Below are 15,636 nucleotides of genomic sequence, written 5' to 3'. Positions count from 1 at the left end.
ATTTCTAAAAGATGAGAGCTTAAAGAACACGCACAGAACCGTAATGCCATGATCACTGTCATATATTTCTAAAAACGGAAGTTTATTAGCTCCTCCTAATTGTAGAAATACTTGCTTATTGGGGAAAATTTGGAAAATAAGGAAAAGTTAAAAGAAAAAGGAAAATCCATCCATAATCTCATAACCCGATATACTGACCTCTGTTCAAATGTCAGTGTGTTTACTCCTGTCTCTTTTCTATCCAAGAAGGCACACACACGTACACACACATGTACACACACAAAATTGAGATTGGGACGTGTGGTTTTATATCCTTGTTCTGTTTCTTTATCATTCCATCATGAACGTTTCTCCAGGTCATTAAATTTCTTCAAAGACTGCATATTCTTTATTTTTTTTTATTTATTTTTGGCTGCGTTGGGTCTTTGTTGCTGCTCACGGGCTTCCTCTAGTTGCGGTGAGCGGGGGCTACTCTTCATTGCAGTGCACAGGCTTATTGCTATGGCTTTTCTTGTTGCAGAGCCAGGGAAGTTCAAGACTGCATATTCTTAATGATTGTATACAAACCGTGGAATTTCTGAAGCTTGCTGGCTGAGGCAGGCCGCCCTCTGCATACCTGGGGCACGTCTAACCAGCCCTCACCCAGGGCTGTCCCCACCTCAACAGTGAGACTGTGTCTCCGGACCTTTGAGGCTGGGGAAGCCCTGGTCCAGTGAGGTGGCAGCAGCCTGACCACCAGCTCCCGGCCCGCCGACCCGGGACTCAGTCACTCACCTGTGAAGCAGGGGTCCTCCCCACCCACATCCTAGGGCACTGCAAGGACTCAATGAAGCACCTGGAAACCAGAAGCCCAAAATTACACAGGCTAAGCTGTGCCCGAAACCCAGCTCTCATTTATTTCAAAGCCCGACTTTCACACCCTCTGACAGCAGTTCCTAATCAATGGTGCCCCTTTGAACCATCTTTCAGAGCTGCTGGTGGTCTCACCCCAGACATTTGGAGCTGGGGCACACAGTGCACCCTGGTCCAGAGCTCCCAGGTGATTCTAACATGTGGCAAAACTTGAAAACCGCTACCTTGAGTCCATGTTCCTGCCCCACTCCCGTGGTCCCCATTCCATGTGGCATCAACCACACCTGAGACTCTTAGAGAAGATCCTTCTAGTTTATAACTCTTGTTAAAATGCCAGGACTGGGCTTCTGTGGTGGCACAGTGGTTAAGAATCCACCTGCCAATGTAGGAGACACGGGTTCGAGCCCTGGTCCGGGAAGATCCCACATGCTGCGGAGCAACTAAGCCCGTGCGCCACAACTACTGAGACCAAGTGTCACACTACTGAAGCCCGTGCGCCTAGAGCCCATGCTCCGCAACAAGAGAAGCGACAGCAATGAGAAGCCCGCGCAACGCAACGAAGACCCAATGCAGCCCAAAATTTAAAAAGAACTAAATTAAAAAACAAAACAGAAAACCACCAGGACTCCTGAGCCGTTGTGTGGATTAAGCCCACAATAAACAGGCTGGTTCATCCCTCTCTGAGGTCCTGTCCATGTCCTAAGTAGCTAGGGGCAGACCTGGCTGGCACTGGGGGGAGGGGCTGTGGCACCCAGGCCTCTGTGGGGAGCCTGAGGGCAGGGGCTTGTTAGGAAGGACAGGCTGGCCCTCGGAGGGCCCTGAGGTGAGCAGGGCATCCGGACTGCAAGACCCTGCTCATAGCTCACGGTTCCACGCAAGCCCCTTCGGCTCAGATCCTGCATCTCAGCCTGCAGCCCTGCCTGGCAGGCTCCACGCCAGGATTCTGGGGGTACCACTGGGAAGAGAGAAGCTCCGGATGCTAGGGAGGGAGGGGCCTGGTAGGCACAGACCCCCACCATCCCAGGGAACCTAAAGCATACGTAGCCCTGAGGTCTCTGACCTGGACATGAGGGGGGCTCATGCCCCACTGTTGGCTGGCCGGTACCTGCCTGCGACCTGCACGCCGGCTGTTCTGACCACAGGGCTACACATTTGTCTTTCAACTTGAATAGCTGGCCCTGTTTAAACCTCTCCAGATTTCCAGCTGTCTTGCAGATGAGCCCAACCAGGCCCAGGGGCTCCCATGGGCTGCCCCACCCGCTGAGCCGGATGGGCATGGCTCAGGTGCCATTGCTCCTGCCTCTCCCAGATGGCCCGCCTCACTGATTCCGGTGACCTGCCTGGACCCTGTGGCCTGCACTTAATGTAACTGACACCACCCTGGTGCAGGGGCCCTCCCTGGACACGGGGGAGGTCCCTGCCCACAAGGGTGTCAGTCTGTGGGTGATGCCAGGACAGCTAGGGGCACTGAGGGCCGGAAGAGGAAGCCTCCACTTCCCCTGGAGGGGGAGAGGCGCGGGGAGGCTCTGCAACAGCTGTGGGGAGCAGTGAGCTTGGGGCTGGTGATGAGAGGACCCCAGGCGGGTAGGAGGCTGGGTGCTGGGTCCGCACTCATCCCGTTGCCCTGTTTCTTCCGCAGGGCATGGTGGTGGCCGTTCCCTACTGATTCCTCAATGGGGAGGTGAGTGTCCTGGGCTGCCCGGGTGCAGGAGAGCTCCCTCACAGCCGTACCTGGAAGGGGTGCTGGGGAGTGGGGTGTGGCGTTGGTGAGGGAGGCCGGGCCCTGCTGGCTTGGGCCTGTCTTCCGGGAGTCTGGCCTCACCTCCTGGGGGCCCCAGGATCACCTGCAGGCCTTGTTAAAACAACTGCTGGGTCCTACCCTGTTTCTAAACCAGCAAAATTAGGTCCCGTCAGTCCGGGCTGGAGGCTGAGAACATCTTAACTAGCACTCCAGGTGATTGTTATCCTTGGGCACGTTCAGGAAATGGAGGCAAGTGCAGGCGCCCCAGCCCTAACCGAGGCTGATGACTGTCCGCTTGCTCGATGGGTGACGCCGGTCACTGCCCTCCCCTGGGCCTCAGGCCTCTCATCTGTAAAATGAGTGACTCAGGTGAAATGTTTGCTGCTCCGTCCTCTGAGACCTCCAAAGAGTGTGACTCCTGGCAGGGTGGGGGGCTGCGCCCTTAGCATGAGGTCTCCGCCCTGCCCAGAGCACTGCCGGGACGTGCGGCTCCTGGCACAGAGGCTGCACAGTTGACGTTAGTTGGATGCGGTGTTGCCCCACTTGAATGGGAGTCGAGATGGTAAATCTATGAGCGGCCTGCAGGAGGGGGAGGCACGCTCGCTGGGCAGACGTGGCAGAGCCCGAACGAGGCCCCAGGGGAGCAGGACCCTGGGCAAGGGTCATCTTTCCCTCCGGGTGACGGCTGGTCTCTGGGGGCAGGTGCAGCTGGAGGTTCAGAAGTGGCGGCAGTGGCACCTGCGTGAGCTCCCACTGCAGCCGGTGTCCCTCGGCTCCTTCAGCAGCGGCACCAAGGCCAGCCCCTCGGAGCAGAGCCGGGGTACCTGCAGTACCAGTGTCATCTGAGGCTGGAGCAGGGCCACCCAGACAGGCCAAGATGGGTCCTGAGGGCCGACTGCTGCCCATCTTCCTGCCAGATGTCGTGTGATCGCTCCTGCGACTATAACACCCCTCCTCCGGGCCTCAGGGCGGGGGCGTGGTGGTAATTCCTCAGAACCCAAGGGACCTGGGGCAGGAAGAGGGCCTGGGATTTGGGTCTGTTGAGTTTTCTGGGAAGATTTCAGGGGTGCCAGGAGGGCGCAGGGGAATAAACGGTAACTGGGATGAGACTTGGTATTTGTCAGCCCTGTTGCCCTTGAGCCACCAGGTGAAGGATGCTGTCCCCCACCACTTCCTGGAGGACGGGGCTTCCCTGATCCCCCTGCTCCAGTTTTCAGGGACAAGCTGAGCAGAAACTGAGGCCCTTGGCCCTAGGTGGACCCTCCCCACCCCTCACTGCAACTCACCCACCCAGTAGCTCTTCCCCCAGGGCCTTCTGACAACCAGGTCACAGGGAGCCCAGGAGAGCCCCAGCCCTTTCAGTCGCCCTAGCATGGGATGAGGCACCTGCTCTTCCTGCTTTCAGCTAAGTTATCTGCAGTACAGCAGGAAATGGGGCAGAATCCCATTCGACAGAAGAGAAAATGGTTCACCAAGGTCCTGTGACTTGACCAAGATACTCAGCAGGGAAGTGGCAGCTCGGTCCAGGGCTTCTGGTTTCAAATCCCCAGGCTCCAAGGCTGTCTGTCTCCCCTGCTCCTGGGCAAGGGCGGACAGGGCCCTGTCTCCCCGCCCCACTGGGGATTTTAAGTCTCACCCTTTACTCTGAATCTCAGTTCCCTCAATTATTAGCCCTCCTTCCCTGCCAGCCATGTGAGGGTTAAAGGACTAAATATTTGAACCCTTTTACAAAACGAAGCCTGCGTGCTCAGGGGAGAGCATTCTTTTTTTTTTTTTGCAGTACACGGGCCTCTCACTGTTGTGGCCTCTCCCATCACAGAGCACAGGCTCCGGATGTGCAGGCCCGGCAGCCACGGCTCACGTGCCCAGCCGCTCTGCGGCACATGGGATCCTTCCTGACCGGGACACGAACCCGTGTCCCCTGCATCGGCAGGCATATCCCAACCACTGCGCCACCAGGGAAGCCCAAGGGGGAGAGCATTCTTGACAGAAGCAGAGGTGACCTTCCCCGCGGCTAGAGAAGAGGGCACCTTGCTGGTAGGTAGGTCCAGCTCTAGTTCTGGCTTTGGGTGACCCTGGACAAGTGGCCCTGGCTCCCAACTTCTGCATCTCACCCCTGAAGACAAGGTCACCCCCTTTGCATCTTATAGTCTGCTACTGGGGTGAGAGACCAGATACCCATTTTCCAGGGCTCTCTCCAGGGACCTTCATGGACTCTGTACATCTTGGAACCAAAATGTTAAAAAAAAAAATCACAGGAGAGGTAGAGGCACCCAGTCCAGCCCAGAAAGAGGACCTGGCAGGGCAGAGACCAAAACCCCATGCAATCAGTGGCAGCTAGAATGAACCAGGAAAGGCCTGAATTCATCAGGTCGGAGAGGGACACGGGGCTAGTGTTGAATGAAATGGGCTGAGGGCAAAAAACCCACCTACTGGGCGGGAAAGGGACTGGAAAGAGGCCAGTTTGATGCACAGAAATGTAAAGTGGCCAGCAAGGGTGGAAAGCTCCACCGGTTCCTGGTCCCCTCCACCTGCAGGCCTCTGCATCCAGGGTGGTTGTTGATCATTACCTGAGGTCGGGCCAGTCCCCAGTACCCGCTGGAGTCCGGCACCTCCAGATACGTGCTCTTTGAAGTGTGTTCTAGGATAAAAATGGTACCCTGAGGCTGTCTGGCCCTTACCAAAGATGGATTGCCCACGCTTACCAAGCCGGGCGGGCCCTCCTGGAAGGGCTTCAGGTGGGATTGACAGGGAGAGTCCGGAGGCACAGCCAGCTGCTGGAAGCTGGGGTTATCCAGGGATTACGGGGTCCCCCCGACAAAGGGCAGGGCTCAAATAAAGTCAACGGTTTGAAAAGCTTCTATACCCCAGCAGCCCTGAACGCTGCCTCCCTGACATGACCAAAGCTAAAGCAGGGAATTTGCACAAGGCCCTTTGAGCTGGTGAAGAAAGTCCTAGGCACTGACTGGACACCCTTCACTGACAAATGATTCACTCTTAGCAAGCCCGGAGGCCCCAGGGACCCTGCGGCCCATATCCCAGCAGAGTCAATAAAACAGGTGTGAAATGTACTTGGCTGTGCAGCCAGCCTGAGCACCAGTTACCTGAGCTGCCTCCACATCTATTCCCACCCCAGGAAGGACTCAAGAATAGGTTTTAAAATATGTTTCTTCTTGGGGCTTCCCTGGTGGCGCAGTGGTTGAGAGTCCGCCTGCTGATGCAGGGGACACGGGTTCATGCCCTGGTCCGGGAAGATCCCACATGCCGCAGAGCAGCTGGGCCTGTGAGCCATGGCCGCTGAGCCTGCACGTCCGGAGCCTGTGCTACCCCAAAAAAAAAAAAAAAAAAAAATATATATATATATATATATATATATATATATACATGCTTCTTCTTGTATAATCAACATCCTAATAACGTGGCTAAGCTGGTGCAGCTGGTGGCTTGGAGGCGCCCACCTGGCCTCTGGGCTGCAAAGGCCACTGGCCCGACCACCCCAAGGCCAAGAGGCCACAGTTCGAATGTCACATGTTGGAGAAGTCCCATCTTGACCATACTTTCCGGTAGAACTCAGTGCCCTCGCAGGGGGGCCTAAAATTTTGCAGGCAGGCCCCAGGGGTACGTGACGCTGTCAGTACGGCTGATACTGTTGATGTGGAGGCCGCTGATGGCATTCAGGAAGATGAGGAAGGAGGCCATGAATTTGCTCCGGAACGTCAGGCTGAGGCCCATGAGTGTGATCTCGTTCCTAAGGAGCGTCAGGAAGCTCAGGAGGCCCCCGAAGGAGAGGATGGACACGAGGAGGAAGAGGGTGGAGCCCATGGCTCACTTGTGCCACGGGTGGGCGTCCTCGGACACCTGGGACACCATGAGGAGCTCCAGGCCAAAGATGCCGACCACCACGGCCAAGATGGCCACGCTGCGGGCAACAGCCATGCCCGAGGCTAGCCTGGGCACGTGGGCCTGCCTCAGGTCTCGGAGGCAGTGCAGCTCAGCCTGGTTCGAGGTGGTGCAGAAGTGCCACAGCCCGAACAGATGGTCGTCGGCCAGGAGCCAGTGGCCATCGCAGATGGAGAGGGAGGTGAGGACCATGGCCAGGGAGGCGCAAAAGATGATGAGGGCCCGGATGGAGGGTTCAAAGAAGGACCGGCGGGGCCTCCTTTGAGCCAGCAGCTTCTGGGACTGGAAGACAGCGCGGGGCAGCATGAGGGAGGGCCCCCGCCACAGCCCACCAGCCTCCTCAGGGAAGACCCAGAGCACACCTTGTAGCTTCCGACAGCCACAGTTTCTGCTTCGGTCTCCCAGGATGCCCAGGAAGCCCACCTTAGTCACAGCACAGACCCACCTCCTGGTGGGGCGGGGGGGACCCTACTCCCATCCTACCTGTTCCCCATCCGTCCTCCATTCGAGACCTATAAGCATTGCCTGTGGATCCAGTTATTCATCAGGCAGAGTTCCCTGACCTTTCTTTAATGATCTTTATAATGCGTAAGAAACCCAAATTGTATTGACAGGCAAATCTTGGTCCATTCTGAAGTCAGCAAACCTGTCTGGCTTGGCAGATGTGACCTTGAGCTAGCAGCCAGCCTTGGTTTCTCTGTATGCAAAACAAGAATACTGCACTAGACATTATTAGCACATCAGTGAAGGTTACATAACTCCCTCTTCTGGCCCCTGGTCTTCCCCAGTTTCATTCTGATCTGCACCCAGCTTTTTCCGCACTTTTCTTCAGTGAGCAGTGATGTTTGCACTTTGTCTGGCTCAGACTGTACTCCGCCCAGGACATGGCACCGCTGTCTGTTCTAGAAGCTTCTGGGCGGGGGAGTCCCTGAGGCTCCCCTTCAGCCTATGGTTTCGGCCCCGCAAAAGTACACCCTATCCTCTCTCCTGAAAAGCTGGGCCAAGCGTCCAGTGAGGTGTCCCTTCTCACAGCCCCGGGACACCCCCAAGCCACCGTCCCCAACGCCCAACCTGGAAGCAAAAGGAATGCTTCAAAGGGTAAAACTCCGTAGACGGCCCACAAGCCCTCCCAGGGCATCCTCCCGGCCACCTCGCATGCCTAGGACAAGCCTAGAACTTTCCTCCTCACACCTACTGGTCCCTCCACCTGAAAGGCTCTTCTCCCGGCTGCCCCGCTTTCTCCATTCTTCATGTCTCAGCTGAAACATCACCTCCTGGGAGAGGTCTGTCCTGCCCACTCAACCCACAACGGACCCCTCTGGTCACTCTCCGTCAGGAACCGTTCTGACAAGTTTTCCATTCCTGTCTGATTCATAGTGGGAGGGCAGGACCGTGTCCGCAGCACCCGGTGCCGGTGCCGTGCTCAAGAGCCACGAGGTCGAGTTTGCAGCTGCTGTCACTTCCATCTGAAGCTCCCTTTAAACCATCCCCTGCCCAGTCATAGCTTACGCCCTTTACAGTGTGTGTGGAAGCAGGCCAGGTCACGCCCCAGTTTGGGAGGTAAGCAAAGCACACAGCTCATGCGTGACGGTCACTGCTGGGAAGCAAACCGAAAGGGGACTCGGGGGGTGAGCCCTATGGCACGTGCAAGTGGAAGCTTCCAGAGGCGGTCTGGGCCACCCCTCTCGGTGAGGGGCAGAAAGCAGAGCCACGCTACCGGGAGGCCCCGGGATCCTTATGGATCCGGCTTGCTTTCAGCACTTCTGCCTAGTTAGGTTCCTGTCTCACTCTTAAACCTGAGTCTGGTGGAGTAGGGTGCTCCATGGTGGTGGGGGGATGGGGCGGGGTAGGTAAAAAGGGAAACTGTCACACACAGGTCAGGGGACCAGCCCAAGAGCATTCACCGAGATCACAGTAAAGCCTGGCACAGCTGCCCGACAACTGTATCATGTGTAGTGGGGGGGATGCACGCAGCCGGTAAGTACCTACTGGGGCCTTCGTGGGAGGGGCTCAGTAAGTGGTGAGAAGGGCTGGAGAGGCCAGAGGGACGCCCAAGGGCTCGGGACCCGACTCAGACCAGAGGCAAAGGCAGTCGGGGGCGCTGTAAAGAACACTCAGGCGGGGAGTCTGGGCTCTGGTTCTCAAACCGCATGCCCTTGTCTCCTTGAGGCCTCCAGGTGCTAAAGCAGGGGGCAGGGGGTCAGCTCCAGGCCCCTCACTTCAACCACAACAGGTCCCTCTTACCTGCTGGAGCCACTGGGAATCTAAGAATCTGTACTGGATTTCATTAGGAAAGAACGGCTCTACTAAGAAACAAACCAAGGGAACTTTGAAACCTCTGTGACTACAAACCATAAAGGTGTTTGTCTTTGCGAGGTTTCTTAACCTCTTTGCCCCTTATTTTCTCATCTGCTGTTCTGTAGTTACATTTTGTAGCAGGAGTTAGTGATCCCTGCAGGAAAGAGTAGCCATGGAGGCACCCGGAGGTTATAACTCCCTACAGGTTGATAAGTTTCTAGGATGGGAAAACCCCAGACGCAGGCAACAAGTCACAAGAACGCAGCACCCAGAGGCCTTTTGACCTCAGACATCACGCTGTCTGGAGAAAAAGCACATGCCATCCTACCCTCAGCCCCACCTGTCCTGCACACAGAGTGAACTTTAATCTCCAGGCTCTCAGACATCCCACTGGGATCCGGAAAAGACAGCTGACATCAGGTCATTTTCCCCCTCCCACCGCAAAGGAGGGCATCATTCAAACTCTGACACCAGTAAAACCCCCAAGGATTCAGTGAGATCATGTATATAAAGGTGCCCAGCACAGAAGCACCTCCTGATTAATATTAGTTACAGTAATAAGGTAACTCGGGAGTCCTCGTTCCTCACCACTGGCCCACACGCCGGCTGCCAGCACCTCTGTGAACTTCCAGTGATCCAGGGCCTGAAATCCTCTCCCGGAGGGCAGCTGGGCAGCAGCGTGGTCAGCGGAAGGTCCGTGGACCAGAGGGTATGAGGGCAGTCTAGCCCTGCCCCTGACCCACCAGCCTCTAGCTCTGTGACCTTGGGCAAATCACTTAAATCTCTTAGGGCCTGGACCATCTCCACTGAAAAAAAAAAGAAAAATGGAAGCATTTCCCTTTTTCATCCAGAGCCCCGAATGATCAGTAGTGACCTGTAGAACAGTGTCACTTGGCACTCCTGGGCCACTGAGGCCAATGCCGAGGTCTTGTCTTCCTCTGGAACCCAGGACCCCATCTGATCCCGTCAACCCCTAAGTAGTGGACACTTTGGGCTGCTCACTACTTTTCTCCACATCAAGCCCCCGCCCCGCACCCCTGCGCTTTCCCCCACGCCCCCCCTTCCCAGTGCCCACTCAGCCCAGGCCCAGGTCAGACCCTCCCCCTCTTCAGCTGGAAATCTCTGCAGCCTCCTGAAGAGTAAGCCCGCTCCGCCTGCGTGACCGCAGGGCCCCGGGAGCCAGCCCGCTTGCCTTTTAGCTCTTTGGCCTCCGGCGAGCTATTTACCCCCTGAAGATAACAGTACCTGCCTCCTGGCCCCCCGGGGGGAGCTGAAATGAGACCTAAGCACCCCAACCGCTTAGAACAGTCCCAGGCAGGCGGTTAAGTGCTCCTAAGCATCAGCCCCGCCCCCCTTCTTTCACTAAAAGATCAAGTCTGTTTACCTGGCTGCTCTCCTGCCCTCCCCACCCCCGTTAATCCTGCCGCCGTTTCTTCACCTCTCAATCTAGCACTCGCTTCCCCAGACCGCTCCTAAATCCCGGTGTGCCCGTCTCTCCCCCGCAGGGCCGTCGGCTCCCGAAGGCGGGACCGCACCCGCTCCCACCCTCCTCACTGCCGGTCCCGGAGGCGGCTCGGCCGGGACCCCAGATTATGCCCAGAACGAGAGGAACTCCCTGCATCCGGCTCTAGGGTTGCGGTGTCCCGGCCACAAGGGGCTCGGGGCGCGGCCTGTGGGTGGAGTTTCTTCTGTTCGGGCCCAGAAGTCTGGTTCGACGCCATTCTGTCGCTGAACCGGCCGCCACGGGCGGCTTACTGCACCTGAGCCTCGGTCACCGCATCTACAAAGTGGGCACAGCGGGATCAGCCCCGGAGTCTGCGCTGCGGGGCGCCGAGCACTTGCAGGCAGAGGCTGCGGGCCGCTCTCACCGTCCCGACCGTCCAGTCGGGAGGTAAGGAGGCGGGACGCGTCCGCTAGGGAAGCTCGGCGCAGGGCAGCGGAGAGCCGTACGCCCGGGGGGTGGGGGTGCGGATGGACCCCTCGCATCATTCTAAGGAGAAACCCCATGTCTGCGAGGCGGGCCCCTCCCCTCTCTACAGCCTGTCCTGAGGTTTCCGCGTGCCCCAGCGAGTCCACCCCCTTGCCCGCCCCCCAAAATCAGTTTTGGGAGGGGAGTTGGTCTTGCTGCCCCCGCCCAGGAAAGTTCTGACTTCTCCAGAGATTCTCCCTCGTGTGACAAGGCGAGGCTCATTTACGAGTGGATTCCGTCCATCCTCCGCTCCAGACGCGCCCCCTTTTAACAGGAGGGACCCCTCTGGTGCACCTAACGGATGGACGCTGCGGACCCCAAAGAGAAGCAGAACACTCCACCCCAGCCGTTTGGGAGCCTCGGTGCCCGCGGGACCTCGAGAAGACCGCGCCCTGGGCGGCTTCCCCCTCGGACCCCGCGCCCTGGGCGGCTTCCCCCCTCGGACCCCGGCCGGGCCCCTCCACACCCCCCGCACCGGGCTCTCGCCCACCTGCACGCCGAGGGCTCTTATCCCGCGCCGGGGCTCGGCCGCGCAATCCCGCCTGGTTCTCTCGGGGCTCCCGAGCGCCGCTCTGCCGGGGCCGCGGCTCCCGACTCCGGACCTCTTCCCGGGGGCGGGGCGGGCCGGAGGGAGGGGCGGGTGGAACTGCTGCCCCCGGGCGGCTGGTGGGGCCGGGCCCCTCCCGCCCGCCCGCCCTGGCGTGGTTTGCGCTGAGTCAGCGGGGCCGCCGGAGGAGCCCCCGGGCAGGGGCGGGGGCCAGGACTCGGCCCGAGGGGGAGGCTCGGGCCCTGGGGGAGGGCTGACCCGGCCGACTTGCAGGCCCGGAGCCGCTCCCCAGTCTCAGGGCACGGCTGTGCCCGCGGCGCCGATTCCTCAAGGGCCCGGGGCCCAGGAGCCGGGTCCGCCCCGGCGGGTCCGCCCGAGCGTCCTGGGGAGGCGGCGGCGTCCAGACGGCAGGCGCGCGCCCGGGCTCTGCAGCTCCACCACCGTGGGCCGTTGTGATCCTGGGCTCTTGTTTCCGTCTCTGAGCCACGGGTGATGCCCGTGAAAGGTCGGGGTCTTGCGAGGCTTCAGTAAGTGTGAATGGAGTGGACTCCCCGGGGCCGTCTTTCCTGCGTCCCATTTCTCTCCCCCAAAGGGGGGCGTACAGCCCTGCTCGCCTGCTCGCCTCCGCAGGGACCATCCAGAAGGCGAATAGGACAAGACAAAAGTCATTGTTCTTCCTGGACTTTTGATGGGGCTTCAGTTCTCAAGGGGGCAGCGCACAACGTCCCCACCCCAAGAAGGGTAAATTCCAGCTGAGACCCTCCCAGCCCTTCTCAGCTGTTGATAAACAGGGAGGGGGGTGCCGCTTAAGGTGAAGCAGGGTCTCCTTTCTCCGTCTCGAAGCAGGGTGAGGGAAGTTACTTGGCCCATTCAGGCAGGCAGCTCCCCGGTGACTTTGCCCGGGGATGTTCTCAGCTGGCACCTAACGCTCCCGCCCCACCCCCCCCACAAGCCCCATCCCGGGCATCTCCCTGTCAGAGGTTCATCTGATTCTGTCGCTGCCGCAGAAACCGCGTCAGGTACGTTAACCTAGCGCCCGCCTTGTTCCGTGTGTGGTCAGGCCTGTTTGGGGGTCTGCTGCCTGTTATGCTTTCTTGGTAAGAATAGAAAGTCTTGAGTCGGTGGAATTTAGAGCGACATGTCAGCAAGATTGCTGGAGAAGCAGAAATGACTTAGGAATGATAATGAGGAAGTGATGGTCCGCTTCCAATTATTTTATGAGCGTAAGAAAGTCGGGGGACTTCCCCTGGCGGTCCAGTGGTTAAGACTCCGCACTTGCACTGCAGGCGGCGCGGTTAGGGTTCACCTGGGCCGGCCCTTCATTTGCACTATTTGCTCTCCTAGGTTCCTCCGTGGTGGCAGAGCTGAGCAGAGCGGGTGTGGCAGAGTGAGAGACAGACCCTCCACTCAGCAGAATTCTTCAAGATATTCACAGCTAAGACTCACCACCTCACTCCCCCAAGGAGGTCGGAGAGAAGCCTGCGGTGACCACCGCACCTGAAACAAAGACCCTCCATTCTCTTCTCCCTCCCCTCTATCACCACAGGAGTAAGGACTTTGCCAGGCAGGACAGTAGGTGCTCAATAAATATTCATTGAATATATGAATGAGTTAATTGTATACCTACTGTGTACTGCTGGCCTGGCTAATGAGGGACAAAGGAGAAAGAGACAAAGGCCCCGTCAGGGGTAAGATGCTTGGGTTTTAGGGTCAAAATCTGCGTCCCCTTCATTTCCGCTCCCTCTCCAGCCTCCCCACTTCAGGCCCACATCCTCCTCCTGTCTCTTCCCTTGCACCCCTGGTCCACCATCCTCTCCCCAGCTCTAGGCCCATCGCCTCTAACGTGGAGGCCTGCGTAACAGCCTCCTGCTGGGCCGCCCTGCTCCACACTCAGCCTCTGTCCTGCAGCTTCCCGTCCCCTCTGTCTGCAGGCCCACCCCTCTGCCCTCAGCTCCAGCTGCACGTGCCCGCTTGTGCCCTGGGCGGGAAGCTCTGTCCAGTCTCAGGGCTGCTGTGTTCACGGTTCCCTCTGTGTGACAGGCCTTCCCTGGGGGTCTGCTGGGCAGGCTGTCACCTCTTCAAGGGCCTCCCTTGAGTTCGCCAGCCAGAGTTGCATCCCACACACGCTTAACCCTGTTACCTTCGTGTTTTCTTCCTTTCTTTTTTCTGTATATATTGTCTCATTCATTCCTTTTTTCTTTTTCTTTTTTAAATTTATTGAAATATAGTTGATTTACAGTGTTGTGGGCCTTCGTATTTTCTTGATCCTTAGCTGACCTTCTCTATTTGTCCGTTTCCCTCTCTAAAGTACAGCACACAGTCGAGTGCTAGGCCTGTCTCTCTTTCACCCCCGCATGCCTGGTTCTAAGAGCAGGGACTGGTCCGTAAGGCTTGCTAATTGATGGAGCAGCCTCAGATGCATTCTGGGCGAATCACTTCCCCTCCGTGAGCCTTGGTTTTCTGTCAAATGGGAAAACGCATCCTCTGGGTGTTGCGAGGGTCGTGGGGGCAGTGACTCTGTCAACTGCTCCTGGCGCAGGCTGGGCACTGACCCCTGACCCCAGAGAAGCTTAACTGAGGCAGGCTCCACTCTGCTATTAGGGAGGCCCCTGCCCTGGGTTTTTCTCCTTTGAGCACTTGGGGTGTGGGTTCTTGGGCCGACACGTGGGGAGACCCAGAGGCAATAACGGGGAGTCTGCTAGGAGCTGCCTAGTTCACTGGGCAGTTTCAAAGCTGATGACCAGCTCTGCCTGCCCAAAGCCTGGAGTCCTGGTCCCTCCGACTCTGTTCTTTGTGGACCCGCCCACTTGCCTCTCCCTGTTCCCTTCCCATCCCCTCCCCACCTTCTCCCCAGCGCCCTGCCTTCACTCACTGGGTCTTTCTCTTCTCCCATCGCCCTCCTCAGGTTTCCTGAGTCCAGGCCGGTTCCATCCCCTCCAGCCAGACCTCTGCCCGCCCTTTGCCCCCTCTGCCTCAAGCTCTAGCCCTGCATTCCGACCTCTTCCCAGTCGCCTGACTGCAGCAGAGACTTTGTGTAGGCATTATAGTGGCCCAGGGGCTTCCCCGACTGCCCTGGGGCTTTACTTCACAGTGCTTTGCTCTGGGCCAGGTGGGTAGCAGGTGTGATGTTTATGCTGCGGTTGAGGGTGTCAGCCTCAGGGGGCCCCAGGGCACCAGTTCCCCACCAGGGCAAGGGAGGTGGGGAAGGGGACTGAGTGGTTGAAGGGATGAACGGATGCAGCAGGGATGTAGGTGGGCTCAGAGGGTGTCCTTTCTTTAGGGTCTCCCCTTTCTACAGGCAAGTCCATCCTTGAGATGGGTGCCCCTCCAGGGCACCAGGACCTGCAGATTTCCAGGCAGAGTTGGGGAGACTTCTAGCACCTTCTTTGCAGGCGTGGACCCTGGAGTTGTCAGCGCACTTTGAGACACTCCGTCTCTAGGCGATGGTCCCCGTAACTGGGCACACCCAGGGCAGTTGTATAGAGCAGACTGCCAGCCTGTCCCTTCCCAAAAGGAGCCGGTGCTCTTCCCTAATCAGGGCAGCCTGCCTGCCGGATCAAAGGGTCCAGGAAGCAAAATTAGACACCAGGAATTGGTGGTGAGCATGGAATGATGACAAGAGAATTTAAAAGCTTAGGCAGGGCTTTGCCTAGGCTCTGGGAAGCCCAGGAAATACTCATCACCCCGTTTATTAGCTTTGACACTTACAAGGAAGGCCTGCTGTCACAGGAGCCAGAGGAGTGATAAGGGAGGGAGGGATGGTCCCCCACAGGGGCGTGGAGGGCTGGTCAGAGGGGATCCTCCAGGCCTGAACCAGCAGGGTCTGGGCGTCTGGCCACTTACCACCTCAGTCTGTAGACGTGTTAAAAGCAAAGAAGTGTTGTCAATTCAAAAATTGGGAGGTTTGGAACTTCCCTGGTGGTCCAGTGGTTGAGACTCTGCGCTTCCACGGCAGGGGCCACGGGCTCAATCCGTGGTTGGGGAATTAAGATCCCGCATGCCACATGGGGTGGCCAAAAAATTAAAATAAAATAAAATAAATTGGGAGGTTTTACACTAAATTCTGGATTTATTGGCTTCTCTTGAAAATGAGACAGTTTGGACCCTGAAGGTCCCTTTTCTGCATGGGAACAGTGGCAACTTTGGGTGACTGCCCTTTGCATGGACTGTGCTGTGGGGGGGCCCCCAGTCTTACAGCCCCCCTGTTCTGTTCACTCTTCTGTGTTGCCTGCCTGGCCCTCGTAGGTTTTCACTTTATAAGCCCAGCTCTGTTTTGTGCTGGTAAATAACCCAGCCATGCTTTCAGGGTCTGTTTCCACGCTACCGCCA

At 57.8% G+C, this 15,636-nt stretch overlaps 1 protein-coding gene across 1 annotated transcript; it reads right to left on the bottom strand.

The window, feature by feature from the left end:
- Positions 1-6,184: 6,184 nt before the first annotated feature.
- LOC103077742 (voltage-dependent calcium channel gamma-like subunit) lies at positions 6,185-12,671 on the bottom strand (the record flags this gene model as incomplete). Its single annotated transcript, XM_082931171.1, is given in 3 exon segments — positions 6,185-6,775; positions 11,251-11,549; positions 12,583-12,671. Coding segments are annotated over 3 exon segments (979 nt in total), but the record flags the coding sequence as incomplete, so codon positions are not given.
- Between the last annotated feature and the right edge of the window lie 2,965 nt (positions 12,672-15,636).

Source organism: Lipotes vexillifer, unplaced genomic scaffold (genome assembly GCF_000442215.2).
Source record: "Lipotes vexillifer unplaced genomic scaffold, Lipotes_vexillifer_v1.1 scaffold2177, whole genome shotgun sequence".
Lineage (NCBI taxonomy): Eukaryota > Metazoa > Chordata > Mammalia > Artiodactyla > Lipotidae > Lipotes > Lipotes vexillifer.
This window is presented reverse-complemented; position numbering and strand designations above follow the sequence as displayed.